The following is a 23,511-nucleotide window of genomic DNA, read 5'->3' as shown; positions in this document are numbered from 1 at the left end:
AGAGAGTCCCTGACTTAAAACGACACAGACACAAGCAGACACACGACACTAACGAGCTGTGAGCTCAGGCTGAACTTTAGAAACTTTACCTGTATTGTACTAAACATCCACTCTCCTCTTTGCTCTTTCCTTCAACTCCACGGCCTTGACATCTACCAAAGATTGCATATTTATTTTATTTATTTATTTTATTTTATTTATTTTGAACATGTATAAAAGTGAAAATAAAAATAATTTAAAAAGTAAAAAACAAACAAACAAACAAACAAACAACAAAGAACAATCTGAGATTGTCACCATAACAAATACAGTCACCCATGCTTTTGTGAAAAAAACAAAAAGGCTGTTGACAATATCTTGCATTTGACGCATGTTTACATGTTCAAAAAGGAGTAGGCAGAAGTATAAGCTTATTTAATCCTACCCCTTTATTACCAGTTACTACAATCAAGATTTTATTTTATTTATTTTTTTTTTTCCATAACTATAATATTTACAACACTGAAAATCTATTCAGGAACCGATGGTTCCTATAGTATATTGATTATAATTTAAGCTACATACAAGCAGATATACAGATAAATTTTCACCTATCTGTAGTACATAGGTTCTGTACATGTGGAACTCTATACGCACACACAGCAAAAAGACATTACAGAACTGGACAATAAATCCATGTTTCTCCTAAATCCTGCCATTACCGTCCTGGGTAAACCGCTGCTCTTCATCCTTGTATTTATTTAAGATTTGTATTTGGAATGTTCTTTTAAACTTACCTATGGGTTTACATTTCTTTAATTCACCTGCTAAACTGTTCCATAATTTAACCCCTGAGATTGACACACACATGCTTTTTCATGTTGTTCTGACACGATGCATTTTTAGGTTCAGCTCCCCTCTTAGATTATAACCTCCTTCTCTTTCTGAAAACAGTTTATTTATATTGTTTGGGAGTAAGTTATTTTTTGCTTTGAATAATATTTGTGCTGTTTTAAACTGAATCAGATTGTGAAGTTTAATAGCTTGTAGTTTTAAGAAAAGTCTGTTTGTGTGGTCTCTAAAGCCTGCATTGTTGATGAATCTGATCGCCCTTTTCTGCATTATATTTATTGTTTGAAGATTACTTTTATATGTGTTTCCCCACACCTCTATGCAGTAGGTCAGATAAGGTAAGATTAATGCACAATATAAAATATACAGAGCTTTTTGATTGAAGCTCTGCCTTGTTTTCCTCAGGATGGCAATACTCCATGCCAACTTTCCCCTAACATAATTAATATGTGGTTTCCAGCAGATTTTGTGGTCTAGAATCACAACAAGGAATTTAATTTCATTTACTCTTTCTATGTTGACATTACCAATGTTTAATTTTACATCATATTTCTCTTATAATGTCCAAACAACATAAAATTAGTTTTGTTCAAGTTTAAAGACGATTTATTTGCATCAAACCACCTTTTTAAGGTGTTTAATTCTTTTGTCATCACCTCCAAAAGCTGCTGTAATTCTACACCAGAACAGAAAATATTTGTGTCATCTGCAAATAACACAAATCTTAATACTTCAGATACTCTGCAAATGTCATTAATATACATAATAAATAGTTTTGGTCCTAACACTGATCCTTGAGACACCCCACATAAAATATTCATAAGACTTGATGTCTTCTGATTTATTTGTACGTACTGTTGTCTGTTTAGTATATAATTCTTCAACCAATCCAGAACATGACCTCGGCAACCATATTTCCCTAATTTTCTTATCAATACATCATGATTGACTGTGTCAAAAGCTTTCTTGAGGTCTAAAAACACTCATATTGCGAACCTCTTTGTATCAATACAGTCTATTATTTCTTCCACCAATTCTATCAGTGCCATAGATGTCGATCTATTATTTCTAAACCCATACTGACTGTCTGTTAGCAATTTGTGTTTCTCAACAAAACCATCAAATCGTTTTTTTTTCTTCCACAGCTGTTAAAAACATTGAGCTATTGTTACCCTCAACATTATCAGTAGGATTGATTTCTGTCCTATCGACCTTTATTGCTTCTGCCAATTTTGGTCCTATATTTACAAAAAAATGAATTAAATTCATCTGCTACTTCCTTCAGTTTTTTTTAATGCTGCTTTCTTCATCTTTGAAATACTGAGGATATTGATTTTGTTTTGTTCCATTTTTAATTACACTGTTTAATGTATTCCATAATCCTTTTGTATTATTTTTAGAATATTCTAATTTTTTACTAAAGTATTCTTTTTTACAAGTTCTCATGATATTGGTTAGCTTATTTTTATATTTTTAATATTTATTTTCTGCTTCAATGGTTCTTTGCTTAATGAATTCTCGATATAGGGTATTCTTTTTTTTTTTTGCAGGCATTTTGTAGCCCTTTAGTCATCCATGGTCTTCCTGTGTATTTTTGTTTCTTTTTACATGGTATTACTGGACAGTGTTTATCATGCAGTATTTTAAATATCTGTAAAAATGTTTCATATGCTTTGTTAACATCGTTCTCTTCATATATGATATTCCAATTTTGCTTTAGTAGCTCATTTTTGAAGATGTTTAGTGCTTCTCTGTTTGGATTCTTTTATACGTAGCATTGCTTTTGTTTCTGTTGCCCTTATAATTATAGCCATAAACAGCAAAAACTGGTAGATGATCACTAATGTCATTGATTAATAACCCACTTTTAATATTATCCTCCATTATATTTGTATATATATATTATCTATTAATGTGGCACAATGTGTTGTTATTCTACTTGGGCTTGTTATCAGGGGAAATAGCCCCATGCTGTACATGGTATCAATAAATTATTAACAACAAGAGCAATCACTTCACCCCCAATTCGAGCACAATCAATTACTTAACGGAGGAGCAAGTCGCTCTGAGACTAAATAGGTTCAGGGCTTTTATGAAAACATCAGGTGTCCCTCCTCACCCGTCCCTCCTCACCTGTCCCATCAGGGTAAATGTGACTAAAACATGAACTAGAGTCATGTAAAGATGTGAAGGTTGTTCTTGAAGGTTGTGTTTCAGTAAATCATGTGTTTGCAGACCTACAGTGATCATAACTCACTCTGAGAGGAGGATATACAAATAACAACGGTCATGTTTGTATCTGCAGCCCCTCCTTTAACGTCACAGGTCCATGTTACTCAGTTAAACTTTAGTCATGGTTAAACTCTAAAGTCATCATTTCTCTGACCATCCAAGGATGTTCAAACACACCCAGATGACTGCTCAGTGTTAGCCATGACTAACAGCAACTCTTTAACCCACTGACGGGCTGATGAAGTCAAACACACTCTTTATTTCTTGATCATTGTGAGAAATAAGTGAAGCTTTAGTGCTGCAGACCAACAGTGACACCTGGTGGTGACATGGTGAAAGTACAGCAGCTGTTTGTGCCTGCTGTTGAAGTGTTGACTCCTGATATTTAAAGTCAGTCAGATTTAGTGGTAGCCTAAATAGTCAGATATATGCTGATTAATTTAAAGTCAGCTTCTTTTTTTTCACTTAAATCTTTATTAGCATATTTTTAAACAAAGCATATCTGTTACACCTCAGAAAAGGAAAATACAATCATAAATAAACATAAACAGAAATGTCATGAAATCAAAAGAGAACTGCTTGGAGGGAGCCTTCATGTTTTAACAGTCTGTAAGGTTTCCACATCTGTCAGTCTTTGTTCTTGTCTAATGCTGTCGTTCTGAGTCTTGTACAGAGTCCACTTTTCCCATTTTCTTTCTAGTTGTGATTCCTGTAGTCTCAATACATGGGTCAACTTTTCCATTAAACAAATTTCATCCACGATTTCTATCCATTGGTCCTTCATTGGTGGTGTTTCCTTACCCCAATTTCTTGTAATAGCTTTCTTACATTCAACCAACAGTATTTTGATCAAATATGAATCTTTAGCACTAAAGATTTTGTCACAGAATTTACACAGGTAAAGTACCAAGCAATTCTTGGGGACCTCATATCCTCATATCCATAGTATTTGTTTCAACTCTGCACAAACTGTCTCCCAAAATACAGTAATTTTTTGGTATTTCCAGAAAACATGGGTATGGTCAACATCAAAAGACCCACACTCTTGCCAGCACTTCTGAGGACATAGTAATTGTTTACTTTTCAATTTCAGTGTTATAAATAATCTAATCTCTCCATGTATGAGAGTTAGTAGATGAATGGTGAATCTTCCACATATCATGCCAATCTTCTTCTAAAATTACTATATTAAGTTCTTTCTCCCATTTCACCTTTATATATTTGGTTGAATGTTTGTCATTAGTGATCAATCCTTGATTATAATGCTGAAATTATTCTTATGTTACTTTCCTGATACGCTTTCATCATTATTTGGATAACTCCATTTACTTCCTTGGAAGAATCTGCTTCGATTTCTTTTTTGTAATAGTCCCTTAATTGAAGATATCTGAAGAAATCATGTGTTCCTAAGTCATACTTTTTTCTAAGATTTTCAAAATTCTCCAGATCCCCATTTTTTTCCAACATGCACCAGGCTGTTATTCCTTTCGTTACCCATTGCTTAAATCTTTGATCATATTCTGCAGGTTTAAAATTTCTATCATAAGCTACCCATTTTAGCCTGTTTTTATCTTTCTGAATTTTATTCTTGTTCAATATTTTAAACCATAGATCCAATGTGTGTATTGTTATAGGATCCATACTACTTTTAAGTTACTTGCATAATTTATCATCTCCAACCATATTTTGAATAGGGGTATGGTTTACTTCTTTTTCTATGTCTTTCCATTTTGCTCCATATTCCGTTTTGCACCAGCAGTATACAGGTCTCAGTTGGGCAGCATAAAAGTAGTACACTAATTTAGGAAGACCCATACCTCCTCTTTCTTTGGGCAACTGGAGAGTCCTGTACCTAACCCTGGGTCTTCTTCCCCCCAGACAAATCTAGATATCATTCTGTCCCAGTTCTCAAATTGCCCTTGGGGGACCACTACAGGTAAAGATTGAAATAGACAGAGGAATTTGGGTAGTGTATTTAGTTTAACTGCAGTCATGAACGAAAACATTAGCACCCCTGGAATTTTTCCAGAAAATACGCCATTTCTCCCAAAAAATGTTGCAATTACAAATGTTTTCGGTATACATCTGTTTATTTCCTTTATGTGCATTGGAACAACACGAAAAAAGCAGAAGTATACCATGTATACCAAAACATTTGTTGATTGCAACAATTTCTGGGAGAAATGATGTATTTTCCAGAAAAATTCCAGGGGTGCCAATCTTTTTGTCCATGACTGTATCTCAATTCTTGAGTTCAAGTTTAACGGTAAAGTGGACCATCTTAAATCTTTTTGTAAATCTTGGTTTATATTGCCATAATTTGCTCTATACAAGTCAGAAATGTTTTTAGTAATTGTCACACCCAGATATTTGATTGATTTTAGATCCTATTTCAGGTCATATAATTCCTTGATTGATTTTGGTGGGATATAATTGAGTGCTAAAATTTGAGTTTTAGAAATATTAATTTTGTACCCTGAAAGGTATTAGGTTAGGGAGCGCTGTATTTGGCTGCTCAAGGTAGGCTATTATGTCGTCAGCAAAAAGCCCGATTTTATGCTCGACTTCTTTTATTGTGACCCCTTGAATTTCTTTACTTCGTCTAACTGCTTGAGCTAAAGGCTCAATAAATATTGCTAACAGACTTGGCGACAAACAACATCCCTGTCTAGCTGACCTTTGTAACCATATTTTACCTGTCAAATTTACGTTCATTTTATTCTAGCAGAAGTTTTTTGTTACAGTGTTTTAATCAACTGTATTGATTTATTATTGAATCCAAATCTTTGCATTGCCTGATAGAGAAATTCCCACTTAACACAATCAAATTCTTTCTCAGCATCAATACTTGCCAAAACAGTACTTCGTTTTTCTCTTCTTGCATGTTCAATGATGTGTAAAGTTCTTCTGATGTTGTCTTGTGTTTGACGACCTGAGATGAATCCTGTTTGGTCTTCATCTCGTGGTTCTACTATGAAAGTATTTATTCTTTTAGAGATAATTGAAGTATATAATTTATAATCTATATTTAATATGGATATTGGTCTATAATTTTCACATCTTTCTTTGTCCTTCCCTGGTTTGGGAAGGATCAAAATGATTGCTTCAGCCCATGTTGGAGGTATTTTGTTTTCTTTGAGAGTCCAATTATAAGAGGTCTCCAGTATTGGTACTAACTCCTCCTTAAAAGTCTTGTACCATTCTATGGTATAGCCGTCACTCCCTGGAGATTTGTTATTTTTTAGAGAATTTATTGCTTTGTTCAATCTCTTCCTTTGTGATGTCTGCCGTTAGTCTATCATTTTGAGAGATGCCAATTGATGGTAGATCCAGCTGATTCAATAATAATAATAATAATAATAATAATAATAGTAATAATAATAATAATACATTTTATTTATAAAGCGCCTTTCATAAAACTCAAAGACACTGTACAAAGCAGAAAAGATAAAATCACATTAAACATACCATAAAAACAGACAAAGTCAACACAAGCAAAACAGCAACAAGGAAGGGGGGGGGGGGGGGGGGGGCGGGTGAAAGGGACATTTGATTGTGAAAAGGGAGAGTCCAGGACCTGAGTGACATGAGATGAAGATAGTCAGTGAGGGGGTGTGAACTGCACAGTGAGCTTAATATTAGCAGTGAGTAGTTGAGAACCAGCTTTGTTTGGATGAAGTCCATCAGTTTTGAAAAGTGATTTCCTATTCCACAGCAAGTTTAGGTTGTCAATGAGGATGACGTCATGAGTCCTGCAGGCGGCCTGAAGCCAGTAGTGAAGGGAAAGGACTCTGCTGAAGCGAGCAGCGTTGTACTATGGTGATATGGGACCAGAGATGAAAACAGATTTACCAGTTTGCTTTAAGAATATGAGGAGATCGGTGAAGTGGGACTTTGTTATTTCAGAGTGTTGACGGGAGGTGTCGTTGGTGCCCATGTGAGGTGGGTGATGGTGGATAGCAGAGAGGGGAGAATATTCTGGAGTTTTTCGGGTATGACTTGGACCGTAGCACCAGGAAAACAGAGAGTAGTGACATTAAAAAAACGGACATTCCTGATTATGGAGTCGCCGATTAGCAGAGTGGTGGGAGCAAACACTGGATGGGGGATGAAGGGTGAGTGTTGACAGTAGACGGGCGTGCGTGTTCGGTCATGTCAGAGCGGAGAGGTCTTGCCAGCATTTTGTTTTAAAAATGTATCCCTTTTTCCATATTCATCCAAGAACATATCATTTATCTCAGATTTGGTATATTTTTAGGTCATTTGTCTTTTGGTATTGCTGTTCTTATTCTCTCACGGAGGCGCCCCACCCACTGCCATCCTGAAGCACCACTTAGCCTCTCCTCCGCTCGTCTGGCGTCCACGGTCAAGCCCTTTGCTCTCATGTCCTGTGTTGCTTCCCAGGCCGTATCATAGCTTTTCATGCCATTGTCCCAATGGATTCGTGTTTTTGTATATGGAGTTTAGAATCAAATGCCCTTCTCTTTAAGCGCTTTCTCAACATTCAGGTACATTTTGCGTTTTTGAACAACCTCAGTTGGATAGTCATGGTCAAACTGAATCTTCTTGTCTCCTACCAGGGTGCCCTTCTTCTGCCAGACTTTCCTTAAAACCATCTCCTTAGTTTCAAACTTAAGGAAATTTACCACTATCGATCTCGGAGTTTCACCTGGATTTGGCTTCCGCATGAGAGCTCTGTGTGCGCGTTGAATTTTGTAGGTGAGTCCCTTCGGGTAACCCCAAGCTCTGTTTTAAGGAGTTGGTCCAAATAGTCCGTGATCGAGCCTCCTTCTGCATCCTCAGGCAAACCAAAGATTCAGTCATTATTTATTCGAGACCTCGCTTCGAGGTCAGTTATTTTGTCTTGCATCTGGCATGTCTGCTTCGTTACCTTGGTTAGCAGGTTACTTCCTTCCAACGTTGTATTCTTCCAATTCTGATAAGCCTGGGCTTCCTTTATGCTCGTCTTTTGCGTAACTCTTTATTACTCTCCATGAGTTTGAGTTCAATGTCTTGCTTTAGAGTTGCGATTTCTTGTTTCATCTCCGTTTTAAGTTTGTTAAGTTTTTGAATGTTTTCAGCCCGCTATGGAGTTCTTTCTTGAGGTCTTTAATGTCGCTGCTAATGTTAGCTAGCCCAGCTCTCAGTGTCTCGGTCTGGTCCATTTCCTCAGCTGCGTTGCTCTTGTGTTCAGGGGTTTCACCCACTGTAGGCTGTACTTCAATTTTCATTGAGTTTTTGTGTTTCTCCGGCTTCGGCGTCCACCCATAACCAAGTCTGCCTTATTTTTATATCGAGTTGTTTTCTTTGAGTAGCTTTAAATCTCCTGACTCAGGCAAGCTAACAACTAAGCATCTGACCTGTCCACCATCTTCCCAGGAAGTCTCTAAAGTCAGCTTCTTAAATCCTCCCATTCAGGGTTCTGGGAACACTAGAACTCTCATTTTACATCAGTGCTCCACTCATGGCCTGATTTAGAATCAAAATCAACATAGCTCCTGGACTTTAGTCCAGATCCTTCTGGATTAAACATGTAAGAAAGTCAATGACTAGACTGGATCTCTGGAGTTATTACTGAGTAGTACTAGTGGACTTGTTTACTGGTCCAGAGTCTCACATTCACTGGGATTAAAATCAAAGGTGTGAGCCAGACTCTCTGTTATCAATCATTATTTAACAGAGGAAATAAAGTATGTTTAATGATCCTAAGAGAGAGTTTTTAAGTTTTTAAAATTCATATAATTACATAAAATTATTTACAATACAAAAAAAATTGTGACACAGGATCACAGTCCATAGAGAAAACTTTGTAGAAACTGTAGCCTAAAAGCTGCCTTCCTACTCTCTAAATGAACCAGAGAGAGAGAGATGCTCCAAACAGGTCCAGACTCATGACTGGATCCTGGTCCTGAGTCCATTGAGGACTGTAGACGCTGTACTGTCCAGATGCTCATGGATAGATCTACAGAGGAGGAAACAAAAAACTCTTACCTCCCCAGCTGACAGCTTTGAAGTCAAAGAAGAGGCTGGGACACATCGGACATTTCCGGGAGTGAATCTCTAATTTCGGACTACCCGTGAATGCAGCATCAGATGAGTGCAGTCCTCCCCTCCCACACTCAGAAGTTAACTTTCGTTTTCATGCAGAAACATCTCAAAGTGAATGAGCAGTCATCAGGTCTACTCAGAAAAGTTCAGGTCTAACGGAAACCAGACTAATGCTGATCAACAACGACAACACTTCTTCATATGTGTGGGACGGTTGGCTCGGTCTGACGGAGCTCTGGGGGACAGAGGAAGACCAGGTATGGAATTAAAGTCTGACTTTAGTTTTCCTAAAGGGAGGTTAGTCCAAGCTGAGACAGAGGATTTGGGGCGCAGTCACTCTCACTAGGTCATCCGGACGGTGCCTGGGCACGTTTGACTCCCTAAAGCCCTTTTCACACTGCTGTGCGGCAACTCACCACCTCCAATCATTTTAATGAGGGACGGGCGGCAGACTGGAAGCAGTTTTAACCACGGCGGTAGGACCCAGAAGCGGTTGCCGCCCACGTGAATGCGCACAGATTTTACCCTGCCGCTCGGAGTTCGGCGTGTTGAACTTTCTGGCAGCAGCTGTCTGGCAGCAGCCAATCACATCAAAGAAGGGAGATAACCAGAAAAAGCAGGCTTCGTGGGTCTTAGCAAACAATGGAGGAGCTCATAATGCTGGTGTATCATGAATATCCTGAGGTCTACAACACGGCTACCATCGTACAAAGACAACTAGAGGAAAAATTGTGGAACCAACCATTGAAACGTATTTTCTAGGGGGAATTATTTTGATGACAGAACCATATTTTTCCCTTCGTTTTATACTACATTATACATGTTAATATACAGAGATTGTGAGGTACTCTACGTGTTTTTGGGGAGGGGGTGTGTGATGGAATTGTGGGTGGGCTCTGCTGTGACGTTCACCGAAGCACCTCTATGTCATTGCTGCCTCGTACTGCAGCGGCAGTAGCCGCTTTAAAAAAACGCTAGGCATTTCAGGGGACTCCTCCGGCAGGGAGGCGGATTTCAGGGTAGTTACTGCGTGGCGGTGTGAAAAGGGCTTAAGAGATCCAGAGAGAGAGCTAGACTCCATTCACACTGACCCAGACACTAAAACTAACATTCTTTTATCAGACCATCAATACCAGGAAAAACTGCGGCATCTGAGTCCTAGCTCACATACCACGGGATAAAAACAGCATTTCCTCAGACACAAGGCCACCCATAAGGGGGATAAAGGAGAGAGCTTTCTGCTGCCCTGACTAATAGGGGGCCATGGAGGCCAGCAGAATAATCTATGTACACAGCAGGAATCACATTTTCAATCAGTGATTGTATTGTTTGGTGGAAAGGTTTATTTATTATTGTGTTTAATAAATAAATAAATGAGTAATGATAATAATAATAATAATAATAATAATGAGAGAGAAAATGTTAAATCTGTGTACATGGATAAATACCTCAAGCAGTCCAGGCATATTTATTCATATTCATTTATTTTCTTCCTAATATTAATATAGTGTGGTGGTTATGTTGTTTCGAGCATTTTATTTTTGTGGAACTTCCGGTTTCCGGAGCTGGCTGCTGGCTATTAACTTTACTTTGTTTCTCCTGAGGCGTTCACCCTTCCCCCCTGGTGCTGTGGAGAGGCTCACCTGCAGCGAATCTTCTAATCACTCCTGCTATTTAGGACCGGCTGCAGCTCTCTACAGCGCCTGAGTCTTGTCTACATTACCTCACGGTAAACGTCGTCTCCGGGCTCCTTCTCGTGATCCTTCAGAGAAGTTTTTCGTGCTTTTTGATTATTCCAGTGATCTCTAGTGTTTGCATTTTGTCTATATTGTCGCTAATGTGCCTCTCCTCCTTTTTTCCAGTGCCTCCTGCTCAATTCACCACAGCCAGCTCCAGCACTCCCTCACTCCCTCCTGGACTCTTGGAATCCCCTTCCCTGGTGCACTTATCCTCACAATAAAACTGTTAAAACTGCTTCCGTCTCCGCACCTGAGTTCAACCCACACACAAACATCACATATAGTCCATTAAATCACCAGTACTTTTACCACTGACATTTTCAATTCTTTGTTTCCAGCACATTGTCCTGTTATTATACTGTAAAAATCAGTGAATGTCTATGCAGGCTAAAATTATGACATGAGGGCTTTTATTTTGAAATGTTCACCTTTTCCATTGGGTCACATGATTTCCTTTTCTCATGTACTTCATTAAAGCAAAAAAACAAAATAATGAAATTGAAAAAGTAATAATCAAAACAACACATTTTTTGACATATTTTCCTGTTTATTCAGGGGTCCATTCTCTGGTTTATCAGGCTCCATACTCAGAAAACATGCTTACTTAGCCTGTCCTCAACAAGCAGGCACAATGTTAGAGGGACAAAAAAGTTTGACATAACTAAAAATGTATCAAAAGTTCTATAAAATGAAGGAAAGCACTAGTAACACCACAACAAAAGTACAGAAAGTGGACTTAAAACTTATTTTTCCATAAAATTCTGCCTATCAAAGTCACTCTAATATTTAGCACTAACTCTTTAATAAAATAACTAATATTTTCAGTAGATTTGAGTTATAGAATTTTTTCCATATTTAGCATCTAAAACCCAAAAATGTCAGGTGGAGCAACCGTCTGAATAAATAAACAGATTACTGACACTGTTAAAAATGACATTTTAATTGTGAGAAATTCAAGTTAGAATGATTTTTTGGTTGAAATCTTTGAAATAAATACATTTGATTGAAATGTTTCTTTTTAAATCTAGTAAGGTCATCAAAAACTTTGTCCTAGAATTTACAAGTTCTTAAATGTCAGCGTGGATCAACTGTAATCATGGGACTATATTTTAAAATGAAGTGATAAAACAGATTATACTATAATTTATCATTGATTTAACTCCAGCTGACACTCATGGCAGAGGGAAATGGTTTGTAGATCCTTTTTAAGTAAAGATAAAAATATTTTTCAGTCACAGGTGGGCAGGTACACTTTCACTGTCAGGTGGTACAACCAAGGTAAAACAGCAACATTTTATTTTACCATAAAAATTCTTCATGTTATTTTAAAATCATTTGTATAACATAATGATAACATTCAGAATGTCTGATTACTAAACTATTTAATTTAAAATTAGTTGCATATGTCAGACGGTGTAACCTCAATGAACGAAGAGTTTTATGTCACTGACCCATAAACATATCATCTCTAAATACACACATTAATAACTGAACATATCTTGTTGTTTTTCAGTATCAGGATGGAGGATCAGAGCCCAGACTCTCCTGAACCCAGCTGTGTGTCCATGAAGAGTGACTGGTCTACTGATCGCTCTATTAACTTCAAACGATCTGCAGATGGAAGGTAAGAAATGATAAAATAAAAACTATAGACATGATATCACTGTTGTCTCTCATTCATCATCATCTCTCCATCATCATAGAAATAATCCAGGAGGGTTTGACTTTATAGTTTTAAATGAACAGTGGTTACAGTTGAGTTCATCAGTTTATGAGGACTAACATCATCACTGAGAAGTGTTGGAGCCACAGTGTGTTGAAATAATTTGAGTGTATTTTTGACTCTGACCAGTAGATGGAGCTCCAGCTCATAGTGAGAATAAAGACAGGAACCTGCATTCAGGTCCATGAACGTAAACATCGAGTTTCTGAACCATGTGAACCTGAGTAACCTCACTGAAATTGACATTTGATGTGTATTATTTTGAGCTTGGATAAGGTGGAACATTGTTATTACCTCAGCCAAGGAGGTTATGTGATCGGGTCCGTTTGTTTTCTTTTGTTTGTTAATTTGTTTGTTTGTTAGCAACATAACTCAAAAATTGTGAACGGATTTTGATGAAATTTTCAGGAAATGTCAGAAATGGCATAAGGAATAACTGATTAGATTTTGGGAGTAATCCGGATCACCGTCTGGATCCAGGAATTTTTTTAAGGATTCTGTACCATTGGGAGATAGGAGCTCTGCGCTGTTACCACTTTACACCAGGAGATGGCAAACATGAGTAACTTTAATCCTAGCATCATTTTGGCTGTGTCATTTTGGCAATGCCTCTGCCATGACAGTCCACCTGTAGTGAAGCCAATGCTTTGCCTCACAGTGTTTCCACCCCACCGGGAAGGGAGTAATCCACGAATGCCATGGTGGGGGGCACATAGGGACAGATCCAGAAATTTTTTAAAGGATTCTCCACTATTGGGAGATAGGGCTAATGGCGGAGGTCTGCACTCTCTGAGTGCTTTTCTATTCATTGACTGTGTTCAGACTGAAGTTACCTTAATAAAAAGATTGACATACCTTAATTTGAAGAACAGTGGACATGGATATTTCATTAGAGCTGAGCACGTGTCTGAAAATAGACCCCTACTAATCCTGCATTGGATTGGATAGTGGCTATTCTAGGGAGGGGTTTAGCAAAGGGTCACTTATGATCCACTGCTGATCAGTCGGGGTATTCCTCCTCAATCATCGTCATCATCATCTTCATCACTTTTAAATAGCAGCATAACTAAACTTAAAACAAAAAGTAAGGCAATTTGTGTTTGGTACATTATTTCTTTGTTGTAACAATGCTTCTTGGCAATAAATCTTATACAGCTGGAAAGCCTGTTTATTACCCTTTTAAATGATGCCACATTTGTAAGGATCATGCATTTGTGGAATGATCAGCAGAGCTGAGTATGTGGGATGCGCCCATGAAAAATGTGCCAAATCTTCTCTGCCAATGCCAAACAGCTGATGCTGTTGCTGCTTCTGACTCTTGTTTTGAGCTTCTGGTACCCCCAGGTGCTGCCAATCAGGTGCCTGATTGGCAGCACCTGTGAGCATGGGCCCTGCTACAGTGGTCAGTAGATGTCTGCTTCAAGAATCAACACGCCACATTTGACTGATGTGGATAGGGCCCGTCAGTTGGGCAACTTCAAGCTGGTGTTCCGCAAAACTGAGTTGCGGCATTGTTTAGAGTGAACCCTAATACCATCTCCAAACTGAAGGCCAAGTTCCATATAACGGGGAATGTCAGAGACAGGCAGCGAAGTGGCAACAAGAATACTGAGAATACTGTTTTCTCACCCTGTCAGCAAGAACTCTATCCTCCAAGATGACAACACTTGCCCCCACAGAGCGGGGTTTATCAGAGACTGCCTCCAGAATTTGGGAGTGGAGAGGATGGAATGGCCTGCCAGCAGTCCTGACCTTGACCCCACTGAACACTTGTGGGATCAGCTTGGGTGTGCTGTGACCAACACAACCATGCTGGCTGACTTGCGACAAATGCTGGTTGAAGAATGGGATGCCATCCCACAGCAGTGTGTCACCAGGCTGGTGACCAGCATGAGGAGGAGGAGCCAGGCTGTTGTGGCTGTATATGGTTCTTCCACACGCTACTGAGGCTCCTGTTAGTTAAATGAATAAATTGTTAAATCATTAATATGTCTTGTTTCTTCAAATGTCAATCATCCAATCCACCAAACAACAAACAAGAGTCAATGACAGAATCAGCTGTTTGGCATTGGCAGAGCTGATTTGGCACATTTTTCATGGGGGCAACCCACACACTCAGCTCTGCTGCTCATCCCACAAATGCATGTTCCTTACAAATGTGGCATCATTTAAAAGGGTAATAAGCAGGCTCTCCAGTGGTATAAGATTTATTGCCAAGAAGCATTGTTACAACAAAGAAATAATGTGCCAAACACAAATTGCCTTACTTTTTGTTTTAAGTTTACTATACTACTATGTGTAAACATATCTTGCTGTTTTTTTAGTCTCAGGATTAAGAAGCAGAGCTCAGACTCTCCTGAACCCAGCTGTGTGTCCATGAAGAGTGATCAGTCTAAATATGACTTTATGAACTTCAAACAATCTGCAGATAGAAGGTAAGAAATGATAAAATAAATTAAAAGTTATGTTGACATCAGTGTGGTGAGTCCCAGGGGCCTACCCAGAGGAAAAGAAAATCCAAAAAGAGATCTCAAAAATGTTTCATTTACTTCTCCTAGACAACTATGAGATCTATGTGACACCAAATTGAGACTAAGGTGTATTTCTCCTGTCTCTCATTTTTTTTCTCCTGAGCAATAAGATGCACTGAATCTCAGTTTAGTCTCCATTGAAGTTTTAGAAGAGATCTCATCAGCCTCTAATTTAATTCTCAAAGTTTCTCAACTTTTGTGTCTCTTTGTGATCTCAGGCAGAGACATCAAAGAGCTCTCTTTATGAACTCAATCTACTCTCATCCCAGCTTCAGTTCATGCATCTCACACTGCGCTCACACAGAGCTAATGAAGAGCTCTCCACAAGCACTCATTGAATTCTCAGACTTAGATACATATTTTGGTGGTTTTTATTCACCTGATATCTTGTTGATTTTATTGTAATCTACACAATATTTTTTATTTATTATTGTGCAAAATGAATTGTTGAAAATGTATGATTGTAGGCTGCAAAGATCTTCTGCTTTTATATTAATTATATGTTCTATAAATCCTTTTAAGTATTGCACTGCACGTAATTCAGTTTTGTCATGGACTACATAAAAGACATAACACATGTTGTAAAATAAAAAACTAAATTCATTAGTAACTTGAAGGCTATAAAGTGTCTATTTCAACAAAGTATTTACATAAAGTCCTGTATATTATTTCCCAAGATGTCATTTAAAAATACCACTATCATTGCCTCCAATAACGGACACATTTGTGAATGAAATTATTCATCAGAACAAAAAACAGAATGCTACACTATGACCCTTGCAGTGAGAAAATTTGGTTTATATAATGCTGAAAAAAGCATTACGTTTTATGTGGATGATCTCCAGAGTTTGTAGAGCTTTTGGGTTCTGTTCCCTCTTCTTGGTTTTTAGCTGAACTGTCCTCAAATGACAGGTCATCATCAAACAACAGGACCTCATTAAATATCATCCAAAGTACATTCCCTAACAAATTCTGATAGGTGATCAACAAATGTATCAATGTGAAATGGCTGTTCAGGTTCCGATTCAACATGAAGTCCAGAGTGATGCATCTCACTTGTTTGTCCACAGCACTGGGATGTTTGGTTGGCGTTATGTAGGTCACACAAATTTGTGATCAAACAGTATTCCAGATCAGTACAGTCATCAGCCTTCAGATACGCTTCCAGAACTGGTCACTTGCAGTCATCTGGCCTCAAGTCTGATGATTCTAGAGAAAAACAAAAGAGGTGGAATATATTGTACCAATTTCTTATCGCTTGGCAATGATTCATGCTGGAGTAAATTGAGATGGTTGCTTTACATTTTTGCACATTCATTGTGTTACCTCCGTTCTCCTCTCTTTGTGTGTCCCAATGAAAACAGGGTATAACAGTAAAAAGTTACCAGATTTGACACTAACTTGCCAATTTATAAGTCATACCAGGTCAAATCCTGTTATAAATCCCCCTTTCATGAGGTTATACTGTGAATGTTTTATTGGATCTGTTCAAGAGAGGTGCTGATTTACTTAAACAGAAACTTTGGATGCTGTAATTTGTGCTGTTATTAAACTGTACTAGGTTATACTCAGACATGTTCTTAATATTTTGTGAATCCTACGTATAAATGTGATCTTAGCAGACTGTCTTTTCAAATTTAATTGATTTTTTATATGTATAAAATCATTAAAGAATGTTGTCAAAAGCAATGGAGCTGATGAAATGTAGCTGAGAGAAGAAAAAAACAGATGGCCAGTTTTAAATAAAATACCAAAAGTCCAATTTAAGTAAAAGTAAAGGTGTTAAAATAAGAATTTGGTAACAGTTAAAGTTACCCATATGAACAGTACTTGAGCAGAAGTCTTAAAGTATGTGTAGTGTATTGTAGTGTAGTGTAGTTTAGTATATTGTACTGTAGTGGACTGATCAATAAAATGTGTCTCCAAAATGTAGTGGAGTGGAAATATCAGTAAGTATTAGTAAAGTGACAATATATAAAAATTATGAAATGCAAATTCCCTCACCTTTCTTCTGTATCTTCTGCAAGTACTTTGTTGGCTCTTCACTTTTCTTCTCCAGTGTGAGTCTTACTTATGTGCCATTTTCAAACATATTTAAAATATGCCTGTAAAAAAGCAAAAGTGGAAATAAGCATTTCATAAACTAAACATAAATTCATAATACCGTATGTCTATTTTTAAAACACAAATGATCACAAACATGCATGCATACACAGTTTACAGGTTATTTACACAAATATGAGAGAAGCAATGCTGACTAGCTGGAACAAGACTAAAATCTGTTTAATAAGATATTTTTTTCTGTATATACAATTTGATTCTGCATAAAAAATAGAATGCAATTAAAACTTTACTTACACAAATTCTTTCTTTCTTATCTTTGAAATTACGAAAAAAGGTATGTTATGGTGGCAATTTTATTTTCAATTCTATCAAAATAAAGCAACACATTTAATTAAGGAAGACTTAAAGACCTGAGGGCAATCAACCAGCTACACAGCTGTTTAAAATTTACCAGGTATATAAATAAAACTGGGCTACATGTATGAATCAGCTGTAATGATTTAAAAAGCCAGACTTTTGAAATGACATGGCCATTAAAATAAAGAATTTTAAATATTTCCTTCCTCATTTAATTAATATTTTTATTTTATTTACAATTTTTTCACGTTTTGAGTGCCTGAATTTGCCTTTTAAACTGGATACTGTCTGCAGTGTTTGTCAACTTCTATAGCTGAATCTTTTGCATTTTGTCGTTTTCAGATAAAGATATTTCCCTCAGCATTATGATATGAAACTATCACGTAGTAGTTAATGATTTGGTTCCTTACTCAGCTCTGATCAAAGTTTATCATAGTAAACAGGGGACGTTGTTTAGCAAGTTACCATTAACTTTAGCTAGCGAGGCAGAGGGCAACCTAATTTAAATTAGGGATGAGTAGCATCTTTTTCATGTATATAATTAAGTTACATTACATGTTTATACGTTTTTTAAAGAGTTGATGCCCTGAAGTCGCTTCAGTTGCTCCCTACCTCCTGTCATCTGCGCCTGTCTGTCTGTGAGTGTCGACAACTTCTGGATGAATTCAACCGCAGGGAGAGGAGAGGGAGGTTGGACCGAACCACTTTCGAGCACTGGAGGGGGGACAGGGACGGTCTTTAAAATCTTTAACCAGATTAATTTGAGTATGCAACCCAAAGAAGGACAGTCAAGGCATATCATGTATTACATAATTACATGTTTTCAATGAAATGAGGATTTTTTGGGGGGTGGGGGCAATTCAGTGATTGTCTCGGATTGAGGGGGTCCAAAACACCCCCTCCACTTGATTTTCACCTATGCATACCTAATATCATTCAACTGATTAAAACGTCCCAGTGGCAGATACTTTTTCTTAAAATGCAACATAAATAACTTCAGATTGGGCTATTAACAAAGAAATAGTAGAAAAAGTGTTGCTTTATCCACTTACCACTCACAGAAGTTGCATTTGGCCCAAATCTTGAACTGTGAACCCAGCCGCAACGTCGTCAATTCATTGGAAGAGAGCGCCATCAGTCACTTACACTGCATCGTGATTGGTTAATCCAAAACGGGGCTGATTTAACGTTCGTAGTGTAGTGGAGTAACGGAATGGAGCGCGAAACCGTCTCAGGACGAAAAAGAAGGTAAGCCACATCTTTGTCAAATGAAATGTTGATAAAAGTAAGTACATTTTAGAGTATCTTGTTCGAGTGTGTTGTCCTGATACTTCCTGAAGAAACTGGTCGGCATATGTGGTAAAAAGTAAAGCTAGCTTGCGAGGCTGTTAGCCAGAACCTCATGTTGTTTGGAACTTGTGTAGGTTAGCCAACTGTTAACTTACTGCAGTAACATTTAATCATGGGAGAATCACCTATATGCCCAATTTATGTAAATAACATACAGTTTGAGGGGAAAAATCATTTTCTTTTTCATTTAGTAAGACTATGTTTTTTTATATGTGTGTGTACACATATATACAGTATATATATTTAAATACTCAGTCACAGTCTGGATTTTTATCTGATGTTCCTTCAGGATCCCTCTGTGTTGCTGTTGTTTGTCTGGTGGATTTTAGATTATGTTTTTCAGTTCCTGAGTGGTCTGATATGGTAAAATTAACATGATCTACTTATCCAAATATATCAACATGTGTTGTACTCTGTTCCCAAATACAAGACATAATGACAGGATGAATTAAGTAAGAAGTTTAAGCACTTTTTTAAGTTGGCTAATTAAAATGTGATGCACTTGTATGTATTTAACAGAATGGATGGCCCAGCAGCAAATACTAAAAAGGAGCTGCCCAAAAGAGCAAGAAAACCCAACGAAGAAGATACATTTCTATGAACCAGACCCTGACTCACCTAGAGATGACCGAGATGGTAACTGAGCTATTGTTTTATTACATGGCTTAGCTGTCTTTAAAGTGACTGTTATTTTGAATTAACGTCTGTTTGACAATGTCTAGTATCTATAATTAGTATGATTATCAATTAATCTGCAGCTTCAGGCACAGACACTGGTTTACAGGATTTCTGTAAAGAAATGACAGAGAAGTAAGAGTAATCCTCCAATCCAATTGAAACTGTGTATTTTAGTGGAAGAATTTTGCAGCACGGTTGGTCAAATTATCACTACATTTGGGGCTGGGAGATTGATTTGGAAATGTTATTATTTTTACTTTTTTAAATCTCTCATTTGAAAAAATAGATACTGTTTTGCCTGGAAGGGCATGAAATTGCAAATAGGTATGAAGTTGATACTGCAGAAGTTGTTTTGCCACTTGTTTGCTGATTTTAGGATTTAATAGTTTAAAATGTATTGACAATTTACTGAACATATTCAGCAGCTTGACCTTAACTAAAGGCAATTTTAAAGAGAGGACAGGCCAGGTGACAAAAACAGAAGAATATTAAGAACAAAAGTTTGCTAAATACAATCTTTTCATTCAACAGCATTGTAAAAAGCTAAAAATTGATATAAAATGAATTATCTCACATAAAAAAAAACTCCCACCAGCACACCTGGACACAGATCATGACCCTTTTCTATCCTACTCTATTCTCAACAGTCTATTGGTTTATACATTAATAATAGTGAACTTTATTTGCATAACACCTCTGATACAATTATTGCAAGTCAAAGTGCTTTACAACAAAGAATTACAGCATCAGGTGTGTCATAGAAAATGTGTAAAAAATTAAAATGCATAATCATAAAATAATAAAATGAAAAACAAAGTGAAAAGATAGAATATGGAGTGCATAAATCAAATAATGAACACCATTTAAAAGAGTCACGTGAGTGCAGAAGTGTCAGGAAAATGGACAATTAGGCTACTAAATTTAATGCTATTTAAAGGCATAAGTAAAGAGAGAGTTTGTGCTAAGGTCTAAGAGGATTAGAATTGAGACCAATAGGATATAGTAGCATGTTTCTTGCATCACTTATTCCATCTTCTTTTCGATGATTTTTTTAATGCAGAGGAGCGCCAAAATGCTGTAGTATTTGGGAAACACGGAAAGGTGCCAGATGGAAAGACAGTCCTGGATCAGTCCAAAGTCAATGGAATCCTAAGTAAGTACACTGATCATTTAGTAGTTAAAAAAAGAAATTTTATGGAAAATTGTTGGAAATTAATTGGTAAAAACATTTGGGAGCCCAATATAGAGAGCCAAAGGTGTATCCCTTGGGACCTTATTTTGGAAAAATATATGTGGCAGTGAACAGCGAGAGATAACTAATCATTTGATCATGTTTGAATTGTGTCATGATTTACACATATGATGCTGATCAATTTAAAATACAACATTACAACTCATAAAGTCACAGATGTTGATAAACTGTATGAGACTGTGAAAATGTGTAATTGGAAAGACAACACACCCAAGAGTTGCACAGGTGACGTCATGCCAACTAGAGCTGTTGAATCCAGTGTTAACATGATGCCTGTGTGTTTTGTGCTGGGACGCAGGTACACATATATTGGCTACATTGGCTCTTGCTTGTTCTTTGGCTATCTGGCTGAAAAGGAACATGAGTCACTGGATAAAGCACATAAGGCAAGATACATTTGTGCGTCTAACAGCTAAGCTCATGCTACTGATGTATAGTATATTGTGCAAGATGAGAGTATTAGTTTACTGTCCGGGTTGATACAAAACTACTAAATTCTTAACTATTTTCATGCTTATTTTTTTAATAACAGCAAGGTAACATTTTGTAGTGATATACATTAACAAATGTTTAAGTCATTCACAGTTCATGGGATTAGAAATTAAGTTGTCTTTTGTTATTTACTGTCATACATATTAGGGGTGCCGTGACTTTCCAAATCCTTGATTTGATTGGATTTTCAATTTTAGGGTCACAATTAATTAGATTTTTGATCTTCTGTTCTCTTTAGCACAGATGTCAATATCACTTTTAGACTGTCTAATCTAGATTAATTGCTTTTATGCAATGATAACTCATTTGATTTTGGATTCGTCGTTTAAAAGATGGTTTACATGGTGTCATGAGTGATATAATCTCCATTATTTGTTAACAATGTGCCACACTATAGCCTTATTGTCAAATTGAGATAATTTATTAACAACATAATTTCAAAATAAACTATTTTCTTGTAGGTAACGTTAATTTTATTGGCACAACTCATTTGGAAGGCAATAAATCAGGGTTTATTTTGACAGTTTTTTTAATTAAGTCTCAGTCTTAGTCTTTAGATTAAATGCTGTTCAGTTTAAGTCACTTTTTAAACATTTATAACCTCTTATAGTTTCAGTCTAGTTTTAGTCCATAAAGATTTTAGTCTTGACCTTTAATCCAAGCAATTCATTTTCTTGCCTGAATCTGGAACCAAACCATGGTAGTGTGTTCTCTGCACTCTGCCAAACCTGCTTTCTACAGCTGAGAGGCAGAAGGAATATAGATGCATTGTTTTTGACAGATTTACCCACAGTGGAGAAATATCACAGATTTTGATTGATGGAAAAAAACTTAATTACATTTTAGTCTCGTTTTAGTCATCTTAATGAAAACTAAACTTACTTTGAGTCTATTTTCTATTCTATTTTATCTATTTTTGTTAGTCTTCGTCTAGTCTTTCTCGTGTAAAAAAGGCTGTCCACGTTCATTTTTAGTCCTAGTTTTAGTCGACAAAATTAACATGTTGATTTCAGAAAAGCAGGAGGAAGTTTGGTTCATGTGTTTCCTATATCACCAGTTGCCATGGTGTCTTAATTGGCACTTTCAGGTTAGAGTAGGTAATGTTCACTTGCAGTACAGTGGCCACAATCACAATATGCTCATTGTCCCTCTTGGCCTGCCTGCTTTACATGACACTGGGGGCAAGGCTAAATCCTCGATTTTTCTTTTAATTTTGAAGGTCGAGATCATGATGTCATTCCTATTAATATCTGATTTGAATCGAGATAGAAAAATACATATTTTTTTCCAGAAATAAGGTCCCATAGGGTCCACTAGAAGGGGTTGACTTTGGCTTTCTATATGGAACTCTGAGAATGGTTGACTGCAACTTTCTCATTACCAGGTTGTCCAACACAAGCGTTTGGGGTTGTGACACAAGACTGTGCTAGAGTTCTATACTGGGCTTTTAAGAAGCTTGTATCAGAAATTTATTCCCCTCAAATGCCCTTAATCAGTTGTAAATCATAACCAATAAACTAATAGTTGCAAATCTAAAAAAAATCAGTTTTAACATCAACCTGTGTCAACCAAGTGTTTTTGTTTTTCAATAAAGCTTCATCTACCTCATGCACTGATTAACATGGATTTAACCATCAACTTTTTCAATCTAAAGAAATGCAGCATTATTTTCAAAAATTAAGTTGTTATAATTCTAGTTTTTATTTCTAGTTTGTTTTTCCCTTTGTCTTCTGCCCTTTCTCCTCACATTCATCACCACATATAGCTAAATTGGTCCATACTTTCTATTGGGACCCCATATATTATGTAGCTACATTTAATGTTGTGGTTGTTTCAAGGTTTTCAGTGTCCCCCAGTTTTACTGCGTTCTCTTGTGTGAACCATAGAGATATTACAATAAGAATTTTCAATATCAGGATAATAAAAAATGTCAATACTGTTGTGATAACTGCTGTTAGATTATCCAAGTTTTAATTAGTGCTGTTTTTCTTTCTTTTATTCTTGCAGCTTATATAATACGCTGTAGTGCACTGGATGGATGGACACCGGTTGAGAAAAGTAAGGTCAAAAAAGCTGTCATAAACCAATGTCGCATGAGAGCTACAAACACATAGACAATTGATGAGATGACCATGTTTAAAAAAGCCCTTATATACAATGCTGCATAATGAGCTTTAAAGAAGTTGTTGAATGTTATGTGTTGTAAAGCTGTGC

General features: G+C 36.9%; 1 protein-coding gene across 4 annotated transcripts in view; it reads left to right on the top strand.

The window, feature by feature from the left end:
- The window catches only part of LOC121520098 (NACHT, LRR and PYD domains-containing protein 12-like), a 53,450-nt gene that overhangs the window by 15,808 nt on the left and 14,131 nt on the right, over positions 1–23,511 (top strand). For 2 of the 4 annotated variants that reach the window (XM_041803369.1, XM_041803371.1), the window contains 2 exons: positions 12,364–12,474; positions 14,898–15,008. The exons of 1 other annotated variant lie outside the window; for it this stretch is intronic. In XM_041803369.1, coding sequence (XP_041659303.1) covers positions 12,371–12,474; positions 14,898–15,008 — 215 coding nt within the window. In that variant the 5' untranslated portion in view covers positions 12,364–12,370. Of the gene's footprint in view, positions 1–12,363; positions 12,475–14,897; positions 15,009–23,511 lie in introns of those variants that run through there. One more of the 4 variants, XM_041803370.1, reaches the window with a different exon arrangement.

The sequence above is a fragment of the Cheilinus undulatus genome, linkage group 13 (assembly GCF_018320785.1).
Source record: "Cheilinus undulatus linkage group 13, ASM1832078v1, whole genome shotgun sequence".
Taxonomy (NCBI): Eukaryota; Metazoa; Chordata; class Actinopteri; order Labriformes; family Labridae; genus Cheilinus; species Cheilinus undulatus.
The sequence above is the reverse complement of the archived record's forward strand: the minus strand, read 5'-3'. Positions and strand labels throughout refer to the sequence as shown.